The sequence below is a fragment of the Macaca fascicularis genome, chromosome 1 (genome assembly GCF_037993035.2).
Source record: "Macaca fascicularis isolate 582-1 chromosome 1, T2T-MFA8v1.1".
NCBI classification, from domain to species: Eukaryota; Metazoa; Chordata; class Mammalia; order Primates; family Cercopithecidae; genus Macaca; species Macaca fascicularis.
Window position 1 is genome coordinate 103,310,418 of NC_088375.1, and position 18,184 is coordinate 103,328,601.

The 18,184-nt window shown below is 41.5% G+C and overlaps 1 protein-coding gene across 3 annotated transcripts in view; it reads left to right on the forward strand.

Annotated features, from left to right (window-relative positions):
• Window positions 1-10,054: 10,054 nt before the first annotated feature.
• Window positions 10,055-18,184, forward strand: part of FCRL2 (Fc receptor like 2) — a 30,180-nt gene continuing 22,050 nt past the window's right edge. For 2 of the 3 annotated variants that reach the window (XM_045399869.3, XM_005541354.5), the window contains exons 1-4: window positions 10,055-10,144; window positions 11,390-11,410; window positions 16,581-16,838; window positions 17,096-17,380. In XM_045399869.3, the coding sequence (XP_045255804.2) occupies window positions 10,114-10,144; window positions 11,390-11,410; window positions 16,581-16,838; window positions 17,096-17,380 (595 nt within the window). In that variant the 5' untranslated portion in view covers window positions 10,055-10,113. The remainder of the gene's footprint in view (window positions 10,145-11,389; window positions 11,411-16,580; window positions 16,839-17,095; window positions 17,381-18,184) is intronic. The other variant, XM_065544196.2, reaches the window with a different exon arrangement.

Genomic DNA, 18,184 nt, shown 5'->3' on the forward strand with positions numbered 1-18,184 from the left:
TACCAGTGAGTTTTCTACTTTACGTGTTTTCATGTTATCAGTTAGTGTCCCTTCTTTCAGGTTGAAGAACTCCACTGAGCATTTCTTATAAAGTAGATGTAGTGGTGATAAACTCTCTCAGCTTTTGCACATCTGGGAAAGTATTTCTTTCATTTCTGATGCACAGCTTTGCTGTATAAAGTATTTTTTGTTGAATATCTTTTCTTTATTTTCTTTCTTTATTTATTTATTTATTTATTTTTTGAGACGGAGTTTTGTTCTTGTTGCCCAGCCTAAAGTGCAGTGGTGCAATCTCAGCTCACTGCAACCTCCACCTCCTGGGTTCAAGTGATTCTCCTGCCTCAGCCTCCTGAGTATCTGGGATTACAGACACCCGCAACCACACTTGGCTAACTTTTGTGTTTTTAGTAGAGATGAGGTTTCACCATTTTGGCCAGGCTGGTCTTGAACTCTGGACCTCAGACAATCCTCCAGCCTCAGCATCCAAAAGTGCTAGGATTACAGTCATGAGCCACTGCGCCTAGCCAGTTGGACATTTTTGTTTCTTTCTGCACTTTGAATATATCATCCCACTGTTTCCCGGCCTGCAGAATTACTGCTGAGAAATCCCCTGATAGCCTTTTAGGGATCCCCTTATAATAGGATCTTCTTTTCTCCTGTTGCTTTCAAGATTCTTTTTGTCTTTGACTATTAACAGTTTGATTATAAAATGTCTTGGTGTAGCCTTCTTTGGATTGAATATGATTGGAGATATTTGAGCTTTCTGTACCTGTATGTCTATATCTTTTCCTAGATTTTGAAAGTTTCCAGACATCATTTCATCAAATAAACTTTTGGTCCTTTTCTTGATCTCTTCTCTTTATTAAATTCCTACAATGCAAATGTTAGCTGCCTTGATGCTGTTCCATAAATTCCATAGGAATTCTTTCTCTTTTTCTTTCAGTCTTCCTTATCCACTGACTGGATATTTTTTAAATAATGTCTTCAAATTCACAAATTCTTTTGCTTCTCAATTCTGCTACTGATGTTTCTATTGCCTTTTTTTCATTTCATTCATCATATTCTTCAGCTTTAGAATTTATTTTAAAAAATGATTTAATCCCTCTGCTAAATTTTCCATTTTGTTCATATCTTATTTCTCTAATTTTGTTAAATTGTTTGGGTGTTCTCTTGTAGTTTACAGAGCTTTCTCCAAACAATTATTTTGAGTTATTTGTCAGGCAAATTTGGAATTCATTTCTTTGGTGTCAGTTACTGGAAGATCATTGGGTTTTTTGTTTGTTTGTTTGTTTTTGTTTTGTTTTGTTTTGTTTGAGACAGAGTCTCACTAAATTGCCCAGACTGGAGTGCAGTGGTGGTATCTCAGCTCACTCCAACCTCCGCCTCCTGGCTTCAAGTGATTCTCCAGCCTCAGCCTCCCGAGTAACTGGGATTACAGGCATGCAATTTTTGGTGGTATTTTGTTTTCTTGTTTTTTTCTTGTTGCCTTTCTTTGATGTCTGCACATTGATGGAGCAGTCATCTCTTCTAGACTTTATAGACTGATTTTAGCAGAGAAAAATCTTCCCCTTGAGATGGGACAAAAGGTACCAGCTGGGGGTGAAGGAGTGCAGCAGTTCTAGCTCCACTGAAGGTGCAGAAGTTTAGTCTCCATGCAGCTCTGTCAGCTGAAATTGGTGTTGACAAAGATTGCAGGTATTCTCAGTGGCCAACGCAGTAGGTGTCCTCAGCAATAGTGAGAGCTGTTAGGGTCTTCAGTGGTGAAGGCTATTGTGGTCCTTCCAATCTCTTTTTGTTCCACTGGGGAAGTCATGGCTAAAAGGCTCTCTTTTTTGCCAGGTTCATCTTGAGGGCATGCTTGCAGTGGTAGTGGCACCAGTGTCTGATGTATAGTGTCCATGGAAAAAAGGCACAGAGTTGGGGTCTGAAGCATGGTCACATGTGGAGGAACCATGGCTTGAGTCTGGCGTGGTGTGCTTAGGGCACAGGCATCCTCATTGCTGCACTGATAATGGTGTGCAAGGTGGCATGCAGCAGCATCTTCTCCTTGGGAGTCTGCAGCAGGGATGGCTGTTGGTTGCCTTAGTGGTGAAAATGCCCATGTTTTCTCAGAGCCGGCCACCTACTGCCTGGCTGATCTGAATAGCTCCTGCCTGTCTTTGTTTCTAGCCATCTCCAGATGTCTTAGGTACACCATTCTCCCCAGAAATTATTTCTGTGTAATTATTTTTCTTTTTTTTCTTTTTAAATCTAATCTGTTGCTGTAAATTCTTAAATGGACCCTAGAGCCCTCTTAAGGCTATTATCATTCATAGATAACTATCTTTTTTGTGTGAGAGGGAGGATGAAGCCTAATATCTTCTAGTTTGCCATCTTGCTGGTGTCACTGTGGCCTGGGCTTCTGCTGTGTCCTTCAAAATCCAGTTTGCATTTGTTTCTGCTAAGCCCTGGAAATTTCATTGGCCTAGGAACAATTTTTATGGTAATTCCTTCTTTGGACTTTCCCAGAGCACGCACATTAATGTGGCATGGTCCTGGGCTTTAGTTATTTCAGGGGAAATTTTATGTTTTTCCCAGAACTCATACAAAGACAAACTTGCTTATCATCTCTCTGTGCTGATGGGTGGATTTTTCCCCTCGACCCACCGTTCGTTTATTAAAAGGTAGCCTTTTGAGGGTTCACACTTTATGCAGGTGTTTTAGTTTCAAGTTTCTTCCTTTTGAAGCCTTAAGGTTTTGTTTCCTAGTTCCACATGGACTTTAAACACTAAGCCTATAAAAAGTATCTAGTGTTGGCTGGGCATGGTGGCTCACACCTGTAATCCCACACTTTGGGAGGCCGAGGCTGGTGGATCACTTGAGATCAGGGATTCTAGACAAGCCTGGCCAGCATGATGCAACCCCATCTGTACTAAAACACAAAAATTAGCCGGGCGTGGTGGCGGGTGCCTGTAATCCCAGCTACTTGGGAAGCTGAGGCTGGAGAATCACTTGAACCTGGGAGGCAGAGATTGCAGTGGGCTGAGATTGCCCCCACTGCACTCCAGCCTGGGCGACAGAGCAAGAGTCCATCAAAAAGAAAGAAAAAAAAAAAAAAGTAGCTACTGTTTAATTTCCTCCCTTACTCCTCTCAGGGTAACACTAATGCCAATTTACATGTTTAACACTCTGCTTTCACTTCCTCATTTATCTACAATGGGGGAATTTATCTTCTTTCTTACATATATAGTTATGTATTTAAATAATGTGTAATATTTATTCATCACTTACAAGCATTTAAGTGGGAGAATTCAAAGTGGGAGAATTTTCAGGTGTTTTAGTCTACCCAAACCTGCCAGAACTAGTATTCCCCACTTCTTGTTTTCCCAGTAGTGGTGAATTTTATTTTGATTTTTAAATTTTTTCATCATCTAAGGGGATTTTGAAAGTAAGAAAATTTAAATACCAGTGCTTAGTTTGCCATCTTGGATCATGTCTTCCATTATAAGTAACTGATGATTCAATTGGCTAGAGTCAGAGACTTTCTGATAATATTGATGACCCTTAATTTTCTCTGTATTTGTGGAGAGCTATTATTCTATAATCATCTTTCCCTTGCAACCAAAACCTTTTTCTTTCTCCCAATATTGTATCCACCAATACCACAATTATATCTTTAAACTATTTTTCTTTATAGTTTCCTATGTATCTGATGCCAGACAAAAGTGAAAAATTTAATTAATTGAGAAGCACTGGAAGAAAATTCTATTTTTAGTTATGCACAGACACTGAAATTGTTGGAAGTTAGCTCTAGAACTGATCCCACCCTTTGACTTATCCTTGTCTCAGTTCTGGGTTCCTTTGTCAGTGGGCCATTTATACATTTATACCTTGCTCTTATGACTAGTTTTCCTGGACAGATCAATAATGGTGGTTTCTTGTCACAAGGGTGTAAGTTTCCTGTAAGACACAGACAAATCTGCCGCTATGGCATTGAGGAAATGACAGTGCTAAATTTGAGTGAGATGGTTAAAGAGAGAAGAAAGAAGAAAGGAGGCTAAAGCTGAGACAAAATATGAGGAAGCAGCTCATCTGGCAGATCCCTGCAAAATTTATATAATGAGATTGCAATGAGCTTGGTCACAGGAAGTGTGGGATAGCTTCTAAGAGGAATCTTGGGGATAAAGGATTATGAGGGAAAAAAATAAGACTTCAATCCAGAGAAGCAGAGCAGGCTGCCGTAAATAAAATTGAAGCAGATTTGTCACTCAGTAAAAACAAAGTCCAGGAACCTAGATATCTTTCTGGATTCTGGTTCCATTCTTACACCCCACACCTAATCAGTCATGAAGCTCTGCAGATTTCGACTCTGGCAAAATTTATCTCCTCCTCTTCGTCAGAACCACCTTAGTTCAAACCTTCATCTTTTCTATCCTGGACGGTATCAGTGGCCATACATCTCTTCTATTGATCTCTAGCTTTATTCCCTCTAGTCCACATACACCCTGCTGTCCCAATTCAAAATGATCAGGTTCTGATCATGGTTGAAATGCCACCATTAGTCTTGAAATATTTCGGAGTTTATGGGTGCTACTCACCTTATGTCTCTTCTCCAGGTTTGGAACTAAGTTGACAAAGTCAGACTGGAGACAAAATATCAGCTTTAATAATGACCATACCAGACTAGATCATGTGACTTATATTTGAGCCAAATGGAGATTTTCTCTACTTTTCTATCAATAGGCTTTGGGACTTACTGTTAGGAGAGTTGTGTTCAGACAGCAGAGGACCCTGGCTTCTGTGACAACTCATTGAGATAATTACACATAAGTAAATGAGCAGGAAGAGATTATTTTCTGTTTGAGAACAAGTGAAGAGAGAGAACAAGGTCATGAGCTGACATATTCAACCCAACTCACCAATCAGATGAGCCTCTCCTCCCACGCAGAGGAACAAATAGTAGGAATAAAGGGACAATGGTAAAAGGAACGAAAGAGTTTTATCTAATGGTGTTCTTTCCTGGGAATGGAGTGGGTGTCTCCTCCACCCTATGAAAATATAAAAATTTTCCCACTTTCCCACCTTTGGGCCTTACCTCTTGTGATGCTCCCCCTCATACCTTTGGATCTGCCATTCTAAAGTGCCTGTGGATATCTGAGCAGCCTGAATGGGTCCCTGACCTCTTACCGTGCTCCTGATGCTTTCTAGGCCTGGAACTTCTACATCTTCCTAAGTCTTATTTGCTTGTTTAAAATCTACCTATCTCTCAATATTCATTTCTTCTGGAAGCCTCTACTCCTTAATCTCCACTGTGTCCATTCACATACTGTACAGAGCTCCACCACAGCAGTGGGACACAAGTATGTTTACTCTTTTCTGTTAGTCTTCTGATGCTAGAATGCAATTTCCATAAGGATATGGACCATATCTTTTTATCTGGGTATGTCTAGTGCCAAGTATATTGCCCATCAAGTAGAGGACATTGAATAAAATTCAACTGAGTAACGGAATGCATGGCTTCATGCATGCATGAATGAATGACTGAATGAATAATGATTCTGCTTGGGAATCATATCTTTATGAACTGTGAAAAAGTTATTAGCAGAGTGTGTTAGAAGAGTGAGCAAAAAACAAAAAACAAAAACCGTGGTAAAACAAGACAGAAAGCCATCAGTGTAATCTGGATCTTGGTTCTTGCTTTCTTCTTCTACTACAACACAACTGATCCTCACCAGTCTGCCAGAAAGACACCCACAGGAATCTGCTGTGGGTGATTCTACTAAGGGTTGGTGTAGTTGACGATCCATGGTTCACAGCTCCCCTTGGTCATTGACCTTCTTGTCTGAAAAGTCATAACCCATCCACCTTCTGGAAAACCCACACATTTACAATTAAAACAGAAAGTAGAAAGCTGTGAACTGAATTTGACCTTTAGGCATCTTTCCCCACCTGCTGTTCTCAGAGAGCCCAGGCCCCTAGAGATACACTATCTAAAACTTCAACTTACTCTTGTCTTCTCTGATTCTCTGGGGTATCATTATCTTCATATCTTCCATGAAGGTAATGACCACTAGCTTCCAAGCATTTAAACAGTCTGAATTCTCTTTCATGCTATTTGCTCCATGCAGAGCCCTAGTGGACTTCTAGAAATAATAAATTTCATTGTAAAAAATCTTCTGGGCAGAAGGGCCTGGCTCTGTCTAAATTACATTGGAGAGTGTCTGCATAGACAATATTTGGTCTAACCAGTTCTGTCCCAGAAGTTCTTCAACAATCAATATCACCTCCATAGAACTCAGAAAGTATCTAGTTACTATCTTGGGCAGGAAATTATTAGGGACAGCCCCGCTCATCAAAGATATATCATGCTGCTCAAGGTAATTATAGTAATTATTAAAACTGCTACTACCACTGCTGCCATAACAATGATGGTGACCATGGCTATGACTACTTCTACTGCCATTTATGGAGCAATTACTATGATAAGTAATTCACATATATTATAATATTAATTCTCTCATAGTGACCTGGGAACCCCAAGCTCAAAAGATGTTATCTAGGGATCTTGGAAGTTAACCTGTTTCATTTTTTAATTTCCCACTCTAACTGTCCTAGTAATCAAATTCATCAAGTAAGAGGTGTGATTTGTTTTATTCTGACATATTTTTTGAAGGCTCCGTTTGTCTCTGTCTCAGTTCTGGCATGCCCCAATTAGGCACTGTACTTTGTATTCCATTCAGGACGTTTAACATGGTTCACAGAGATGACTGTTGCTCTGCGTATGGCAGAATAGGCTTCAGTATGTTACCACCTGTGGAATCTCCATGTTAAGGGTTTACCTGGTTGATCAAGAGGCATTTATATGTATGTCTAATGCTGCTTCTTTCTGATACCTGTGACTCCCTCCTGTTGGTGGCAAAGCATCCTTGCACAAAAAGTATTGTTATCTCTCACTTTGATCAAACCTCCAAACACATAATTTTATTTCTGCCACTATTGCCTTAATTTTTAAGTTACTTTCCCCTGCCCCCGCCTCCCCCGCCACCCAAGTGTCTATTAAGCCTCTTAATCTCTGGTCACAGTGCCTACTGTGCATTCAAGTTTAGCTATGCTTCCAGGATATGCCCTATTCACATGTAAATTACTGCGATCTGTCAAATACAGAGTAACACCCACATGAAACATGTTAACCATCTTAGAGGATATGTTGCCACCTCTATGGCCCACCCACCTCATTATTGCTGCTTTCCACCTGCACCTTTTATACCAACTGAATTTTACCTCATACCATTTGGTAATACCTTAAGAAATATTGATTCTTAACTGAAGAGGCCACATTTCCATAGAGGTATATAGAAATCAGTGAAGGGATATGGATATTTTGAAAAATCTCCTTGATGTCTATGAAAAACTTGTACCTACCACCAATCCACCACCATCCTTTTCATGATCCTCTCTGTACACCTTTCCTTAATTCCCTCCCAACCACAAAATTTCTATAGCTTCCAGATTGGTCAGAATGGGAAGGAATTATAGGCCACCTAGTAACCCATTCAGTAGGCAAGACCTGATGATAAGATCAGTGACTAGCTTTGGTCCTGGGAAAGAGCAACTTGTACTTTCAAACACATGCAAACCATTTGCCTATGCAGAAAGTTAAAGTAGTATTGTTTTCAACACTTTAAGATGAGAGAGGCCATAAAACCTAGTTTTTAATGAATCTTTAAAAAGTACATAAATAGCATATGTTTATTGTAAAAATACTAGAACACACAGATAAGCAAAATGAGGAAAGTAAAAAATCAGCTTTAATTAGATTTTTTTTAATTTAATTACAGTAACTCTGTGGTGCTAATTGTCTCAGACACTTTTTATTGGAGAGCGGGGGATGATGTGCAGCAGATAAAGTGCACTCTATAGTCACTTTTTCCTCTTTTCTTTTTTTTTTTTTTTTTTTTTTTTTTGAGATGGAGTCTCGCTCTGTCGCCCAGGCTGAAGTGCAGTGGCACGATCTTGGCTCACTGCAAGCTCTGCCTTCTGGGTTCACGCCATTCTCCTACCTCAGCCTCCCGAGTAGCTGGGACAACAGGTGCCCGCCACCACGTCTGGCTAATTTTTTGTATTTTTAGTAGAGACAGGATTTCACCGTGTTAGCCAGGATGATCTTGATCTCCCGACCTCGTGATCCACCCGCCTCTGCCTCCCAAAGTGCTGGGATTACAGGTGTGAGCCACCACACCCGGCCCACTTTTTTTTAAATCATATATCCTAGACATCTTGCTATTAAATATTATTCCACAGAATTATTTTAACAGCTGTTTGGTTCTCCACAGCATTTTGACATGTAACTTATTTTTAACATACATCTCTCCTTGTGAGATATTTTTAGTATTTTCTTTTAACATTATTATAAGCAAGGTTTTAATGACCATCACATATAAATATTAGCATTTCTCAAAGTAAAACCATGATAATATAATAAAATGTTAAATATTCAATTGTTAACAATTCAATGTTAAGTATCAGGTAAATGTTAAGTACCTGAACAGGTAACACTGAGTCTATGAATATTTTCAGTCAGTCCTTCATTTATAAGCACTTGTGATTCTGTGGTTTAGAGTTTCATCCTACATAAGGTTCATTTATGAGACAACATCCACCAGGACTACATCTGATCAAAGTGAGTGTGATAATAGGTGTTGACGTAACACATGCTTTGCTTTGTGTGAGATAACTATATTAGGATCAGCCTGGGGTACAAAAAGCAATGCAGTTTAGAAATAGGCAATATTTTGATTACAGATTAGAAAGATAGCAATGTTTTCAGCAATATAGTGCAAGTGTTTTGAAGTTTAGTAAAATCTCATTCTAGAAAGTCAGCGATTGACTAAGAAAAATTTTACTTAAGAAATATGAGCTATTGAAACAATGGTCTTATTATTTTAAGAACATTGAGAAGCAATATACCAAGATAATAGGGTACAATGTTTAAGAGCCAGACTGTGGAACTGGGCTGCCTGGGCTGCCTGTTACTACTAGAAATTGACTATGCTGATCTCGGTCATTTCACTTGCTGCTGTGGTCTGAATGTTTGTGTCCTGGCAAAATTCTTATGTTGATACTTAATCCTCAATGCAATAGTAATAAAAGGTACCCACCTTTTATTACATGACCCTTTAGGGGTCATGAGGGTGGAACTCTTAGGAAAGGGATTAGTGTCCTTGTAAAAGAGGCTTGAGGGAGCTTTTTTGCCCCTTCCATCATGTGAAGACACATAGAAGTCACCATCTATGAGAAACAGGCCCTTGGCCGGGCGCGGTGGCTCAAGCCTGTAATCCCAGCACTTTGGGAGGCCGAGGCGGGCGGATCACAAGGTCAGGAGATCGAGACCACGGTGAAACCCCGTCTCTACTAAAAATACAAAAAAAAATTAGCCGGGCGCGGTTGTGGGCGCCTGTAGTCCCAGCTACTCGGGAGGCTGAGGCAGGAGAATGGCGTGAACCCGGGAGGCGGAGCTTGCAGTGAGCCGAGATCGCGCCACTGCACTCCAGCCTGGGCGACAGAGCGAGACTCCGTCTCAAAAAAAAAAAAAAAAAAAAAAAAAAAAAGAGAAACAGGCCCTCATCAGACACTGAATCTACTGGTGCCTTGATCTTAAACCTCCCAGCCTCTTGAACTATGAGTGATAAACTTATGTTGTTTATAAATTACTCAGTCTAAGGTATTCTTTAGAGTAGCCTCAATGGACTAAGACACTTACTTTTACTAGTGCCTCAATTTCCTCCATCATGTGAAAGGGGATAGTGCCAACTTCAGTAACTTGCTGAAGGTAATAAATAACTTTGTTAGCACGAGGCACTTAGAATTGTGTCTGACTCATTACAACCCATATGTAAATGCCAGGTATTATCATGAGGGTCAAGACACAAAATTTCTCTGGCATTGAGAGGATCAGCTATGATTGATTTAGCCCTTCCAGGACAAAGATAATGGTTAAACATTGTGGCACTACTCTACTTCCTTTTTTGCTAATTATACAAAACCTATTCTGAAAGGCACATTTCATCGCCTGCTCAGAGGCTCCAGTTGGCGGCCAAGAGTACATCTCCTTTCAAATAGCTGGATTAGGTCCTCATGCTGCTGTGGTCATTGCTGGTCATCTTTGGTGAGTTCAACAATTTGACTGAGAAGTGAGGTGGCAGCAGAATGAGGTCTACCGCTCCCGAAAGGTCGGAGGTTTTATCAGAGCCCCGGGACTGGTGGGGATGCTCAGGTTCTGCCTGCAGCTTGGGCTTCAGAGGCAGATGCAAAGAAGTAGGCTGAGGACAGTGAAATTGCAGCACATCCATTAAGCATTAAGCACAATGCTTAATGTTCAAGGTGGACCACTTTACCATTTGCTGGTCATGAATTGCTATTTTGGTATCTTAGATCTCATTGAGTAATATAATATTCTCATAGTAAAATGTTCATAATATTAGCATTTAGCACTGCCCTTCTCCTCCATGAACACCGATTATTCAATTGTTATCTATAAGATTTGGGTTCAGCAGATGCATTGAGACCCCTTGCTAATATTCCTCTGTTTAATCGTGGACGACGAGGGAGATGACAGCTGCTGCTAGAAAGTAAGATTCCTGGCTGGGTGTGGAGGCTCATACCTATAATCCAAGCAACTTGGGAGGCCAAGGCGGGTGGATCACCTGAGGTCAGGAGTTCGAGACCACCCTGGCCATCATGGTGAAACCTCATCTCTACTAGAAATACAAAAATTAGCCGGGCGTGGTGATAGGCACCAGTAATTCCAGCTACTCGGGAAGCTGAGGCAGGAGAATTGCTTGAACCTGGGAGGTGGAAGTTGTGGTGAGCCAAGATTGTACCATTGTACTACAGCCTGGGTGAGAGAGTAAATAAGATCCCTTTCTCTATGCTGTGTAAGCACTAAATAAATATTTGTTATTGGAATAAAAGGGCCCTAACATGAAATATGGCCATAGGAAAGAGACTGATTTATTGATTTCTTGGAACTCTCACAGTGTATGTTTCCTGATGAGCCCTTTGTGATCATGTTGTCATGTCTATCTACCACTTGAAAAGTCTGAGTGTGAGACAGAGTGGTGGGGATGGTGGAAGGAAAATGAAATCAAGGAGAGTCACTAAATATCCAATGTGGGTATTCTCGACAATCCCTTTAGTCAAGCGTTGGGTTTGCAACTTGCCTTGTGACTACAATTAATGAGTTAGATATGTGCTCGAAGGAGATTGAATTATTAGTAATGAGAGATCAGGGAAATAGAAAAGAAAGGAAAAATGGAAAGAAGTTTTTTAGCAATTTACCACAGTAATGTAAATTTATAAATTATAAGGGCAAATGCTGTGTGCTAATCTCTGGCTTTTGATCTCCTCACAGCTGCAGTCACTGAACAGGCAGGTGAGTCCTCCTTGTCTTTGTTGTTCTTGGTCTCTGGCATATCAGTCACACAGCTGCCCCAGGATTCTATAGAGGTGGCTCTGGAAAGCCTGTGAAGATGTCCTAATATGACTGCCCTCTAGGCTGACATATTCTGAGGTCACGCAATCTGTTTCCAACACCGCTTGCACGTCTGGGTGACCAGGTACCACCTAGCCTTCTCAAGACCCTGCATGCTTGCCTCTTCTTTAAAAGCCTGGTTTTAAGAAGGGCAGTAACATCTGAAAGAAAGCATGCAGATTGAAGAAAAGAACAATTTGGAGAGAACTACTTTCCTGCCTATAGGACTGTAATACCTCATTATTGTCTGGCTGAATGCTGAATGTTTTCACAGTTCTTAAAACAGTTATTTATAGAGGAATATGTCAGAAATACAAATTTCTGCAGAGCCAGAATAAACATGTGTCCTCATTGCTTCTCTAGCTCTAGCTCTATCTCAGGAGTCAGCAAGCTTTTCCTGTAAAAGGCAAGAGAGTAAATAGGCTAAGCTTTTCAGGTGTGTGCCATAACTACTCAATGCCATTGCTGTGGTAGCAGGAAAACAACCATAGACCATATGTAAATGAATGAGGATGTCAGTGTTCCAATAACATTTTATTTACCAAAACAGTGTTGGCCAACTCACAGGCCACAATTTGCCAACCCCTGCTCTAGAATTAGTATTTAGTTTTGATTTTTAAAAAATACATGTATTACTGTTCTAATCATAAAGAGTGAAATAAAGCTAATTTTATTTCACTCTTTCTGAGTTAAATCTGTGCTCAGTGAAGAAAGTCAATGGGAAAAATATTCTATTCTATATACAGAATCTTCACATGAGCTAAGACAAAATCTAAAGAAAGGGAGAATTGTTCCCTTGCCCATTGAATGCTGGCTACCAAGTGGAAGGGGCTCTTTTTGCTCTAAGGAACAGTGTGGGGAAAAGCAGATCCCGGTCTCACCTTGAATGGAACAAGAGTGTCCAGGGAGACATTCAGGGGTCCTACCTGGAGCTTGCTCAGGAGAAAGTTTGGTCTCTTGCATTCATTCAGTCCCACATACGGTCCCGGAGTCCCACCCTGTGATACCCATCACTCCACTATCCGTCTGGATGGAAATTAGAGGAAACCTTTATTAATACTCAGGAGGTTTCTGACCATTAGTGGAATCATGCCAAGGCGGCAGGCTCCCTGAAGTGAATCACCTACAACCGTTCAGAGAACAGGGAAACAGCCACTTCATTCTCTTTCCTTTCCTTTAGCAAGAGTTTCTCAGAAAACTGAGATGTTCTTCAGAAGTTTGAGATCTTTTCTTTTTAAAGAGAGTAAGAGAGAACTTAGTTCAGCATGATGTACTGGAAAGAGCAGGACTTATATAGCCAGAAAGAACAAACTGAAATCATGGCTTTGCTACATACCTGCTATGCAGGCTGGGGCAGTCACTTGGCCTCTGAACCCCAGTCTTGTCTCCAGAGAAAAGTTTCTGGTCTGTTGAGAAATACACTCCCTTCCAAGGTTTGAACATGCTTTTCAGCAGAGCAGCTGAAAAGGTCTTTCTGTCCCCATCCATTGCCTCAACGCAGTCTTCTATCCCATTTCCTCTTTTCAGCCCCACCTATACACTGCACTTACCACCTGCGACCTTGCCCTCACATGCAAAGCTCTGAGAAATACCATTTGCTTTTTGTTTTTGCTGTTGCTCTGGTAAAGATATTTTTCACTGAAATACTTGTGAAAAAACTCTTCAGTCCTGTACATCTTGCTCTGAGTTAAATCTTTGTGCTCCTATTTACTTGCTCTACAGAGAACTTCTCTGTTCTCCCAGCCCCCTACCATTGTCCCTCCACTGCAGTTCTCCTCTGTACTCTCTGGGGGTCAGCATGATTCTATTGGGCACCTCTGCAGGTAGAGCCACTCTCAGCCAGTTGCTGGAGGATTTGGAACTCCCTGAGGATGAACAAGTCAGCTTTGAGACTTGTTGCCCTCCCTTTCTAGGGCCTCTGACTCCTTGCACTCTGCTAATGGTGCACACAGATTAGAACTCTTGAGGTTGCACCACAATGACAGCCAGTGTAGAGCCAGCACTCTTCTGCTGAGGCCTCCAAACTGCCAGGTGGTTGGCATCGGAGCAGTCACAGTCATGCTAGAAGCAAGTGGATACAAATTCTCACACAAACCCTATTCTGACTCTTTGGGGTTCCCTGATATGAAACTATGGACCAACTTATGTCTACCCCATAGGTAGGACATCACTCTCAGGGGGTTTGACTTCAAGTCACCTTCATTTATTCAGTATCCCTGAGTCCACCCCATCTCACAGACCTGAAACCCATTATTTTAGTTGCTCTTGAAGTGCAGTTATGATGTCCTCTTATTCCTCCTCAGCCATCATTAGCTTCTGCAACAAAGACATCCCCCGCTACGGTTGTGAAGATTTTTGTGGCTCACTGAGTGGTCCGTAAATGCCAGCACCATTGTGTGCTTCTCTCACAGAATCCTTAAGGCAGCCTGATGAGAGGCAAATGCTCTTTGTTGTTCCATCTCTTAGATGAGAAACTGCAACTGAACACAGGTCCAGCTGCTCACTGCTTGCAAAGTCCAATGAATAAGAGAGAGATCTGGTAGAAAGAAAGTGACTTTTTAATTCCAAAACTTAGCTGAGGGGAAGTAGTACAGGCTTCTGCCTTGAGGGTACCACTTCTACTTCTGGGGCAGAAGGCAAGGGCTTTTAAAGGGGGACTTGGTGTGAACAGCATGCAGGGGAGGGAGCGAGGTGGTGCCAGTCTACGTGACTTGCTTTGGATGTCATCTGTCAAGTGATTTGGCTGGCACCAGTGTGGGCAGAACTAGGTTGTAAATTGAGGCAAGCTTCTGGTGGGAGAGAGTTCTAGAGGCACCTGGTTCGAGTTTCTGTCTCTGGAACCTCTGAAGTAAACACATAGCTAGATACGCGTTCAGTGCAAGGAGTGGATGATGGAGAGAAGGTAAAAATTATAATTGCATGAAAAAGGTAAAAATACTTCTTTTTCTTTTCTTAGAAAAATAGGATACTTGGTTACAAAACCAAGGTCCAAAGAATAAAGTGCTTTGTCCAGTATCACACAGTCGATAATAGTAGACTTGGATTCAAAACAGTGTGATCTGGCTCTTCACCATTAGGTTAAACGTTGTGAGAACTGAAATCAAGCAGTATCTCCTGGTGGTGATGATGACTCTTTCTGGCTGCATCTTCACTTCCAGGCCTCCGAGCTTTAGCATCTCTCCCCAGCGGATTCCTCTCAGAGCTGCAAGTCGGCTCACCCTGCTGCTCCCACTTGCTGGTCTGCCATTATGGACTCAGGATCATCCGCTCCTCACTGCTCTGCATCCTCTGGCTTGCTCTTGGGGCAGTCTGCCTCTTACCAAGCAGTTTGAGGATATGAATAATTCCTAAAGACCAACTCAAGGTCTCACTTTGTCAGCGGCAGCCAGAGCCAGTGAGGCTGCCTGTCATGCCCTTTTCAACAGCATCATTAATCATAACTCCTCTTCCTATCCCCAGAGGTGTTCTCCACAGGAATATTTCCTGTTTGTGGAGGAAGACTGTACCAGTGGTTTAAGAGTTGGCTTGATCCCAAGTCCCACGGTGGAGTTTCCGTGAGATCTAGTATCCATTTGCAAAGGAGGGCACAAGTCTTGAATTAAGTTAATTGTTTCTCCAACCCACCTTTTCTGCCCTTCTAATTATACACACACACACACACACACACACGCACACACACACACACACACACACACAAAATCAAATTGTTCCCCAATGTCCAACAGGTAATTCTGGTTCTGTTGAAATAGCCAGTAGCAAACCATATATTTTGCCAAAAATTATACTTCCAAATGCCACAGATTTCCTGTGGTTTTTTAGCTGTAGCTCTGCAGTAGTATTTTATGAATCATCACATCTCTTATGTTATTGACTTCTGCTTCCTTCTACTACACATCTGACAGTCATGATACAATCGAGTAGTGATAAGGAAGATTTTTATTTGAGATATAACTTAATTCCTTACTTTGTGGCCAGAATCCTCTACTACAATCATAAAATATCATGATGTCATAGACACAAAACATAGTCTGGTACCATAAATAAATGAAGTGGCAGGGTCAAAATTAGAGAACCTGTGATCAATCTGAGGAAAGCAACCTCTGGGGAGGACATTTGTCTTTGGCAATAGCTTTTTTCTTTATATGATCCTTCTCTAGGAACTGAGCCTTGGATTAAAAATAATCTCTACTTCTCTGAAAGAATGAGAAAAATTTTCTGAAGGCATTTGAGTAGAAAATTCGAGTAGATAATTAAAGATACTGGATCTTATTCCAGTAACTGGCTTATTCCCAATAATCCACACTACTTGATGGTTTTTATTTGGTGAGGCAAGGAGAAGGCATGGGACCTGAATTTATAACACAGTGTAGAGTTCTGAGGGCTGGATGAAGGCACGGGGCATGAGAAAATGAAGGGCCCACTGAGGGCAATGGTTTCCCTGTGTGGTGTCACTGATGGAGAAGGCTGAAGATGAGGAGTTTATCAGAACACTCCTTCATGAACATTAAAAAACCATGTTTACCTTGACACCCCTGCAATAGACTGAATGTTTGTATCTTCCTAAAATTCATATGTTGAAACCCTAATCCCAGTGTGCTGGTATTTGTAGGTGGTGCCTTTGGGAGGTAATAAGACCGTGAGGGTGGAACCCTCATGAATAGGACTAACACTTTTATAAGAAGAGGCCAGAGAGTTAGCTGATTCTTTTTCCACCATGTGAGTGTAGAGCGAAAAGTTGGCAGTCTGCAGCCTAGAAGATGGCCATCACCACAACCTGACAATGCTGGCACCCTGACCTCAGACTTTCAACCTCCAGAACTGTGAGAAATAAATCTCTGTTACTGATAAGCCACTCAGTTTGTGGAATTTTGTGATAGCAGTACAAGCTAAGATATCCCCTCAGGAAACATGGGATGAAACTCTCAGTTATTAAGGCATGGATTGGAACCTCCACCTTATCTAAAGAAGTAGAGGCTATGCCTGAGACCACCTCACTGCCAATGGAGTCTGTCTGGGTTTTCTGCAAAAATTAAGTTTTTTTTCAGATCCAGTTTCCCTCCTTCTCTTGCAGATTCGTTGACCCTTGTGGCGCCCTCTTCTGTCTTCGAAGGAGACAGCATAGTTCTGAAATGCCAGGGAGAACCGAACTGGAAAATTCGGAAGATGACTTACCACAAGGATAACAAAGAGTTATCTGTTTTCGAAAAAGTCTCAGATTTCCTTATCCAAAGTGCAGTTTTAAGTGACAGTGGTAACTATTTCTGTAGTACCAAAGGAAACATCTTTTTGTGGGATAAACGTTCAGATATAGTAAAGATAAAAGTCCAAGGTAAAACCCTCACTTCTGTGGGATGGGCTGGGTAAGAGACCATGGCAGCAAGCAGGGTGGGTACTTGGTAGGGGAAAGTTGCTCATGGGCCAGATATAGACGGGAGTGCTTGTGGTTCGACCATCATGGGAGCCATGATGGGTGAGAGGTGTCTGGCTCTGAATGTCCAGTTTGCTGGGGTTGCTTCTTACCAGGGGCTTTTCAGCAGGAATCTTAGCTCTCACTGCTTTGGGGACTATTGTGATCCGTCTCTCTAGAGCTCTTTCAACACCCTGTGCTGACAGCCAGCTCCTTCCAGCCCATCGAAGGGGGTCCAGTGAGCCTGAAATGTGAGACCCAGCTCTCTCCACAGAGGTTGGATGTTCAACTCCAGTTCTGCTTCTTCAGAGAAAATCAGGTCCTGGGGTCAAGATGGAGCAGCTCCCCGGAGCTCCAGATTCCTGCCATGTGGAGTGAAGACACAGGGTCTTACTGGTGTGAGGCAGAAACGGTGACTCACAGGATCAGAAAACAGAGCCTCCGATCCCAGATTCATGTGCAAAGCAAGTATCAGTGAAGCTGAGCCTGGAGAAAAAAGATAGGAGTGCTGTAGCTTGAGCTTGAACTACTAGTCTTTTTGTTTCTTTGTTCAACTCCTGTCCTTGAGGAAAGTGAAAATTAAGCTAGAAAACCCCTCCAGATTGCTCCTGGCTTCCTACTGCATAAGAATCAGAAACGGACTAAGCCCTTTATAATCTTTCTTTTTTGTTGTTAGTTAAGTAATATTCATTGATCAAGCCTTCATTGATCACTGACTGTATGCCTTGGCATCTAGTAGTGGGTGGGGCACTTCAAAAGGCAAACCACCTGCTGTCTAATGGCTCTCCAAATGTCTCCACATGATGAGATTGCAACACAAATTGACTTACTAGAAGACAATGTGGTGCTACATATATATATATGTACACATATATATGTATATATATATATGTACACATATATATGTATACATATATATGTATATATAAAGGGTGGTTTGCCTTTTGAAGTGCCCCACCCACTACTAAATGCCAAGGCATACAGTCAGTGATCAATGAAGGTTTGATCAGTGAATATTACTTAACAACAAAAAAGAAAGATTACATGTATATATATGTTTATATATATATAAACATATAGTACTACCTGAAGCATCAGGAAAAGCAGATGTGAATGAGCAGAGTGGTCAGAGGAGAAGTTGTATTTGGTTGAACCTTGAAATTCAGAATGATAGAGGAATTATTATTGGGACTGTTGGTTAGGAATAATGACTTTTCCAAGGCAGGACTGAAGATATCAGTGCCCCTCTATATTCTGCGCAACAGGTG